Raw genomic sequence first — 9,068 nt, forward strand, 5'->3', positions numbered from 1 at the left:
CCAGAAAGAAATTTGTTTCAGACTTCTTAATTTTTTCTCTTTTGTCCTCTTCAAGTGCGCACTGAATTAAATGTGTTAATCCATGACTATGAAAAACCATGAATTGTGATTTTCTCCTTCTCGAGGAGCTTCTCTAGCATCATTTTGAAGGTATTACAATTTTCTAGAATCAAAAAAATTCTGCCACATGGGAGATTTTGTTGGACATGCGAAATTTTTTACTCTAGTTGTTTATTTCCAGTCTAAGATAAACTTAAATAAATTGGCTTGTGATCTTATTTTAAGTCCCACAGTTGATCTCCAATCAAAACTTCCTCCATTTTCTCACACAAACCATGCGAGAAAATTATATAATCTACTACACTTTCTCCATTGGAAGTATCGCAAGTGAAATTATCAGACTTTTTTCATCTAGTCAAGACATTACATATGACTAAAGAAAAGGCTCCATATAGAGTAAGCAATTTCTCACCAAAGAGATTGCATCCCTTTTCCTCTGAAATTCTTTCTCGCTGATGATTACTCTCTTCTGTAGGCCAAATTGGGTCGCAATCTTCTTTACAACAATGAATGCTAGATTGCTCACTTGTAGTCCTAGCATTGAAATCACCCACTATAAGGACTTCACCTAGATAAGAATATGTTTCAATATCCTCTTTTAAGGCTGAAAATGGATCTTTGTGGTCAAGCCCTCTACCTTTGTAGATTTTTGAAACCTGCGGTGCAAAATAGCATGTTACAATTCTAATGTGGCTTCCATTTTCTGATATTTTAAGCCAAACGAATTGCTTATTTGAGTCTTCTTTTTCTAACTGAATGAGAGGACTTTCTTTCTTCCACACTAAAACCGTAATACCCCAATGCCCTTTTCTATTCGCTACTACCTTGTTTCACACTTCCATCTTCCAATACCCTTCAAATAGAGGTGTCTTGTATCCTTCATGCTCATGTGTTTCTATGAGGCAAATTATGTCTCTATCTTCTGCAATAGGCCCTAACCGAGGTCCTAGTCTCCATGGGTAACCTCTTCAGTTCCAACAAAAGGATCTTAAGGAAACCTAGGTATGACTCAATTGTTATTTATTTTAACATGCAAGACTCACATTTAAGTCTTTGTCCCTGATTTCCCATATTGATATTGCATCGTGATACCTGGTTGAAGAGTTTGATGCCTCTTCTTTATTACCATTTTGTTGCTCTGTTTCGGAAGGAGGTATAAATCACACTATCACAACTTTACCTTTATAAATTCATGCTCTCTTGCCTTCATCTCTTGCTTCCATAACCTTCAACATTTCTTCCCTCCTTTCCTCTTTTTGTCTTACAGTTAAATCTTCTTCTAGGAAAAAGCGAGAACCCCTCAAGAGATGCTTGATTCTTAGAATGATATATTTATCACACAAGCCAGGCATTATGACTTTTATGGGCCTGAATTTCTCACCGTTAAACTTACCCACCCTCCATGCTTGGCATATTTTCCCTTGCCATAACAACTTATCTTTTAAGAAGTCTCTTGCAAGGACAAGAGTACATTCATTTTTCCCATAGTCTTTCACCCCTTTAATAATTGTGTTTGATGCTCTATTTTGTCTTTCCTTGACTTCTTTATCTTGCATGTTATCAACTTGAATGGATAAATAATTAATGATGCATTATTATTTTAATGTAGGATTGAGTTGTAAGACTTTCTAATGTCATTTACCTTTTTTTTTGGTGATATGATAGACACGTTGGGATATAAAAGGGGGGATATTAATTATAAGTTTCTAAATGCAAGTCATATTTTTTTTTGTAAACTTAGGCATTCCTATTTCTATATTACGATAACAGAAACATACAGCAAACTAATGTTCAAGTGGCTAGTCTGCTTGCAGGAAACCAGACTGCCACCTATCAGCATTCTAACCAGACCAAAATTTAAAAATGTTTTTCTCCTTCATACTGTCATAACCAATTTTTTGAATACTGCTAACTAAACTAAATACACATCCATAACATAGTAACCAGGCACAGTTCTTTTTTAACGTCATTTTAAACAAAATAACCAACGACTCATCTCTGTCATTCCTCATCTAACGAGTTGACCGGGGTGGGCGTCGTGGCGTTGCACCCAAGTTTCACCTTCTTCTATTCCATAGCCGATTTCATTTCCTGCAACATTTGTTCCATCTTCCCCAGCATCACATGGTTTCTTGTTGTCTGGACTTGGACGGCCGCAATCTCTTTCAGGAGGGTAGCCTTTAGATTTTCTGTTTCCTCCCTTATCTGGTGGTTTTTTTTCCTGTTCCTCTCTCTGCTTTCTGTCCTCCTCCTCTTCTCCTCAGACTGCCTGGTTCATTTCCATACCTCGGGCGACCACGTGTTTCATTATCCAATACTGTTGTAACATCTTATTAAACAGAGAATTTCTGCTCCTAGTGTTTCCAAGGTCTGGAATTAAATCCTCCCATTCCCCTTTGGGAATTTCCTTATTCTTGCTAATGGACCTCAGCTCCCGTTCCCACCCATGGATTTGAGCACGGGTTTCCGGGGAGTTCCTAGCCATATACACATTTATCATGAACATGCTTTTCTCTAAGTCTGGCTGCCTTCCTCTCTGCTTGGGATTGCTGCTTGTGCCTTCTTCCCGGGTCTTAGCTTGTTTTGCCTTCTTCAGAGCCATCTTGCTGTGGTCCTAAATCCTTGAATTTATTGTGGTTTGTCTACCTACCAAGAGAGCAAACCATAAGTTAGTGCCTTTAATTTGAAGTTCTTGGGAAATCAATCACTTACCCCCTAGCCTTGGTCTGAAGGGCCCGCCGATGCTTCTGGCTGGCAGTCCTGGGCCACCTCACAACTTTACATGCTATGCAGCCCGAGACCCTACCCCCTCTCCTTACTTCCCTGAAATCCCCATGCTAACTAGCATGGCTGGTCTCGGGAAATAGAGAAATCCTCCCTCGGCTTCCCATCTGATGGGGAAGGCTTATTACACCCTACTGACCCAAAGGATTTTTGCGCATAGCCTTTTAGGGATTATCCGGGCAGCCGAAAAAGTTAAGGAACTAGTGCCCATCATGGATCTCAACGAGACCCAACAAGGCCACCCTCCCCTCCCACCTCTCCTTTCTGGTCATGAATTAAACCCACCTCAGGGGGCCACGGATTTCTCCACCAGAACTTGCCTCAGCTCTAATGGGGCAAAGGTTATTTGTCCCGTGGCCAAGATGACCACCTCCTATCCATCTACTGGTTGAAGGCTCCCTTTTTTTGGACATTTTCATTAAAGAATAGGCAATTATACGTCTATCTAACACAAGGCCTAAAAGACGGGGGCTTAAGGAAACATACCACCTTTCTTCACCAAGACCTGAGATGAGGGCTGGATGCTGAGCCTTGCTGCCACCTTTCGTCATTCCTTCATTCTTCATGTTATGCTGCATGAACATTCTAGTTGCCACCTCATGCCTTTGCTTGTAAACTCTCCTCTGTCCTTTCATCCTAACCTTGACTTGGCCAATTAATTGCCCAGCTCTCTTCCTCGCATCCCTTCCTCGAGATTAGGCGATAATTGTCTGTCCTTCTTTATTCTTCATTACTCCTACATTCTATCGGCTGCTCTTGCTGTACCCTTTCTATACCCCTGATGCCACCTGTCATCGTTCCTCTTCCATTTATCCGACTTCGCACACTCCCTCCAGGTCTTTCCTTAATGATGCCTCAGTTCTCTCTACTTCCCCGTTAAGTGGACCTTGCCCCATCATCTGTCGTGCTCCGTCACTTATTTCACTCCTGTCCTTTCTTAAGAATATGTTGTCCATTCCTACCCGCTGCAATCTTTCCCCACAACTGTTACATCGTATCTGATTCTGGTCGTTCACCTTGAGATTACCATTACCACCCTTATTGTCGTCAAGTAATTGCCATAATCTGTGCTCCTCCGGGAGTAGTGTATCCATTCCTAAATTGTCAATCAACTTGCCCCTATTTTGACTACCCCAGTTCGCTAACCAGTCAGCTGGTTTATTACCCAAGTGCCTTACATGGGAAGGGATGAGATAGTCAATTTTGGTAAGGAGTTTCCCTATTTCTCCAATAAGCCACACTGTTCGCCAGCTCTTACTAATTTTTTCCACTGGTTTTTGCTATTGTAATTGGCTTACCATGTCCACCACCAATTTTGAATCTCCCTCAATTTGGAGACTCTTAATTTTTACCTGTATTACAATTTCCAGGCCTTGCTTCAGAGCATGAAGTTCCACTTCATTATTAGTCACCTCCCCGCAATCCATTGCAAATATTCTCAGGGTGTTACCACAGTCATTTCTAAAGACTCCCCTGATACCTACTTCTCTCGGGTTATGTTTGGCAGCACCGTCAAAATTTAGTTTTGTAAATCCTTGTGGAGGGTGACTGTACTTTGTAATTTCTACCACCTCTCTGACCTGGGCTTTTGTTTGGACACTCCCGCTGACCATACTCTGGTTTACCTCTAGTTTCTTCATGATTTTCTCCTCCATTTGCGACGCCTATCAGTCCTCATCCTTCCAACTCTCCATTAAAATTGTTTCTCTCTTATTCCTGAGGGTTTGCTCCCATATGTCTGCTGGAGCTCAGTTGTCTTCCTTGAAAATAACACTATTTCATGCCTTCCATATGTTCCAGATCAAGAACCCAGCGGAGAGGAGCCACGCATGATTTACCACTGGGTTTTGGTAAGGTTTCCTTGGCCAATTTTCTATGGTATTAATGATGTTTTGATAATTTCTATGGCGACGCTCAAACTATTTGAAATGGCTTTCCCACAGGGTGTTGCTGACTATGCATTAGTTCATCAAGTGCTCTATAGTCTCCTCCTATAAATTACAGAGCACACAACGAGATGGTCCTTGTCGGGCCTTCCTCTGTATCTGGTCCCAGGTAAGCGCCCTGCCATGTAGCATAGTCCAGACAAAGAAGGACACTTTTGGCCAATGTTTAATTTTCCATAGATTTTTCCATTTTTTTGTCTTTGCCTATTGATTTTGTTTAGATTTGTGATAATATCCTTCTGTTATTGAGAAAGTGCCTTGAATTTGGGTGCCCCATCTTAGAATATTTGGCCTAGTTTTCCTCGCTAGTTTTCGAGATGTCATCTATCTATGTTAGGGGCCCTTTCCCAGTCTTATTTGTGTTTCTAGTTATGCCAATATCCTCCTACCCTTGGTTTCCAGAATTTGCTTGCAACCTTCTCCTCTATCTGGGACGTGAAATCATGGATGGCTTGAAGTTTTTCCTTATGGATGAGCCTTTCACGTTGCTGCCATGATTCCTCCCAAAACCTGTCTTTATCTCCATCTCTTATCTCCCAAAAGCTATAATCTCTGATCAGTTCTTTGTTACCCCTTGCAGGTTCCAAATTGCAGAGCCTCTAGCCTCTGTCTGGCTTCTCATTTTGTCTTTGGGCTCCCTTGTTACCTCATATTTCCTTTCCCATATCACATTCCACAGATCTTGGCTGCCCTGATTCCACCTCAACCAAAGCTTCTCCCCCATCACTTGGTTAAGAATGAAGGGCTCCCTTAATCCTAAACCTTTATCTTTGGATAGCCTGCTTAGCCATTCCCACGAAATTAAGGCCCATTTTCTAGTCTTGCTGGTTCCATGCCGAAGAAATTTCTTGAACATGGTGACCATCTTTTGACTAATGGACTTGAGAATAGCTTGACATGAAATCTGGTAGATTGGGATAGCCTACAGAACAAATTTTAATATAATTAGCTGGCTGGGGGCATTCAACGACCAAAAGGTCCAATTTTCCATCTTGTTCCTGATTTTTTTAATTAAGAGTTCCCAGTTAACGGCCTTGTATTGGTGCTCATTCAACATAATTCCCAGGTATTTTGTCGGGAAGGTTCCTATTCTGAACCCCATGGTGCGCCCCAAGAATCTTTGGATCGCTAGCTAGGTGTTAAAGAAGAAAAATTCAGATTTCTCCTTATTAATCTCCATCTCGGAAGCTTGATTAAATTCAAATACTATTTTAACAATCTTTTGGTCCTCCTTGAGTGTGGCCTTGCCATATAACATAACGTCATCGACAAATTGCTGGTGCGAAACAGGGAGATCATTCCCACATATTCGTAGCCCCTTTATCTGATCCCTGGTGACCTGGGCCTTGACCAGCCTACCCAAACCTTCTGCGGCCAAGATGAAAATGAAAGGAAATAGGGGATCTCCCTGCGTTAATCCACGTGATGGGTTGAAGGCTTCGAAGGGGGTACCGTTCATCAAGACTGACATCATTGGGGTACTTACCATTGACAAGATCCAATTTACCCATCTTTGATCAAATCCGTGGGATTTGAGAATGCTTTCCAAGTATCTCTAGCTAATCTGGTCGTATGCCTTAGCCAAGTCTAATTTGATAAGCATACCTGGGTTTCAAGAATTTTTCAGGGAGTGAATCACTTCCTCGGCCACTATGATTCCATCCGTAATCTGCCACCCTTTGCTGAAACCTGTTTTTTCTTGCGTTATGAGCTCCGGAACAATCGGCTTGAGACTATTTACCATAATTGAAGTTAAGATTTTAAACACTACATTACATAGGGATATGGGCCTGAATCCTTATGGTTCGTCCGAACTGCCGTTCTTCGGGATCAATGCCAAGAAAGTGGCATTCAGTCCCTGGTGCATTCGTTTAGAGCACCTTGATTCCTCCACCAAGTCCAGCAAGTCATTTCCCATAAAACTGTGGGCTGCTTGGTAAGACTCAATGGTAAATCCATCGGGGCCCGGTGCCTTATTCTTTGTCATTTTGTTATCCACTTCCTCTAATTCATCCTTGGTGATTACCTTGAGCAGAGCGATGTTTTGTTCTCTGGTAACTTTCTTAGGGATATGTTGGTAGACCCTATCTATTTCCTCTGTTCTATTAATGTTTGGTTCTGTTAGGACGCCTTTGAAATGCTCCACCAGGAGCCATTCCATATCTTTCTGCTTCATCACTTTGTGGAAGAGTTTGGAATTATTTTCTCCCTCTCTTAGCCCTTGGACACGAGATTTCTGTTTCCACAGAATTTCTTCCTGTTTGCATCTTTCCTCCAATTGATTGATTACCATGCCTTCCTCCTCGGCTACCTCCTCATTTGTTCCGTCTTTGATGATTTGTTCTTGTATTCTTCAAGTCTAGTCTGAAGTTTACCTTTCTCTTGTTGTATATTGCCAAATTCTTCCCTATTCCATTTCTTGATTTTGCTCTTTATTTCCTTAAGTTTGAGCTGGAATGAATGCATTTTGTTCTAGCCTTCCATTCCCATCTTACTTTCCTGCCACCAGTTCTTTACTTTGTCCAAGAAATCTGGAGCTTTGAGCCAAAAGGATTCAAAATGAAAGGGTCTCTTTTTATTCTGATCATTCAAAGCTATTTCTAGCTTAATTGGCCAATGATTGGACCCTATAGAGGGTAGGATAGAGGCTTCATAGAAGATATCCAGCCCTATTATTTGCTTCGAGACTAGGAATCTATTTAATGTTGACGCGATTTGTTTGGTCCCACCTCTTCTATTGTTCCAAGTGAATTTCCCATTTATAGTGGTAATATCTACCAACCTTAATTCTGTTTGCACATCTCTGAATCTCTCCATATCTAGGTCTTCTCTACTTATTCCTCCATTATTCTCTTCTCTTGATGTTATCAAGTTAAAGTCCCCTGCAATAATCCATCTCTGCTCTTGGTGCAGGTTTTTAATTTTTTCTAAATCGGTCAGGAATAGGCCTCTATCAGCCTAGGTATGGGGCCCGTAGACAGTGGACACTACCACCCATTTACTTTGCCCAATGAGTATGAATATTTTAGTCAGGATTCTTGGCATTCCTATCCACCAATCTTATAGGACTTCTGCTGGATTCCAAATAACTGTTATCCCACTTGCACTTCCTTTGGCATCTATGGTAACCTGTTCATATATTGGTTTTATTTTATTAAGAATTTCCTCCATCTTCTGACCTGAAATTTTAGTTTCTTGAATAAGCATGATTTGAGCTTTGTCCTTCCTCAGTCTTGCCACTAAATGTCTTTATTTCCCTCTACTGTTTAGGTCTCTAATATTCCATGATGTCAAAATCATTGATTAATTTGGGACAGGTTTCGAAACACCACTGACAGCAGTACCACTCTCCCTGTATTCACCAACATTTCTCCCATTAATTGGATGGAGTCCTTAAGATCTTTCCTTCCTCGTTCCCCCCCCCCCTTCCTTGACCTTGCTGATTTGTTCTGCTTTCCCTCTGGCTCTCTTGATATTCTTCTGGCGTAGCTTTACCTTTTTCCAGTTTAGCCTTATAATGCTGAAAGGTTTCCACGTACAACCTCTTCTAATCTTCTGGGATAAACCTCTCATCCAAGTTCCTCCATTCATTCAGTAGTTTTCTTAGGAATTCTTCCTCTTTACTTAAATCTTCCTTGTTTGTCTCCAAGTCCATCTCCATCTATTCTGTTAGTTCTTCCTGTTCCTTACCTCTGTCCATGGTCTCACTGGGGGCTTTTCTTTTTGTGTGGTTTCTTTCAATACTCGCGCTATTGTCTGACTCCTTATCCTCCTGATTTTCCATTGTTTGGTCCTCCTTTTCGCCCTCTTCCCATAATATTTCAAAGCTGTTTGATTTCTCTGGGGTTGATTTTTTTCCTTCCTGTCTTCCTTAGAGATTTCTTTGTTCATTTTCCATTTACTTTTCACCTCTTGGAATCCTTCTTGGTCAACTGGCCCTCTCTTCTGCAAGTTACTTCTCCTTTCTTCTTCTTCCTGTTTAATTGGACATTCCTTACCCAGATGGCCATGGTCATGGCACCTACGACATCTAAATGGTATGTGCTTGTAGTCTAAGTTTTGCTGTCAGACTTCTTCATGATACTCTAGTTCCACAGAATCTAGGATGGGGTTTGCTAAGTTCATATAGACACATATCCTATCTAACGAGGTGTACCTTCCCTTCTTCATGGTTTATGCTATTTTCACAAAACTTCCAATTGAGTTTCCTATCCCCTCCAATATTTCCGGATCCCAGAAATCTATAGGTAGCCTGAATAATCGAACCCAAACTAGCGC

At 41.2% G+C, this 9,068-nt stretch overlaps 1 protein-coding gene across 1 annotated transcript; it reads right to left on the minus strand.

Annotated features, from left to right (window-relative positions):
- Positions 1 to 6,588: 6,588 nt before the first annotated feature.
- LOC149156660 (uncharacterized) lies at positions 6,589 to 7,083 on the minus strand. The gene has a single exon (XM_089444827.1). It carries the CDS (start codon positions 7,081 to 7,083, stop codon positions 6,589 to 6,591), a length of 495 nt encoding a protein of 164 aa, XP_089300953.1.
- Positions 7,084 to 9,068: the final 1,985 nt, after the last annotated feature.

Source organism: Pinus tabuliformis, chromosome 9, assembly GCF_031772625.1.
Source record: "Pinus tabuliformis cultivar Carrire ecotype Pingquan chromosome 9, CPIR1, whole genome shotgun sequence".
NCBI classification, from domain to species: Eukaryota; Viridiplantae; Streptophyta; class Pinopsida; order Pinales; family Pinaceae; genus Pinus; species Pinus tabuliformis.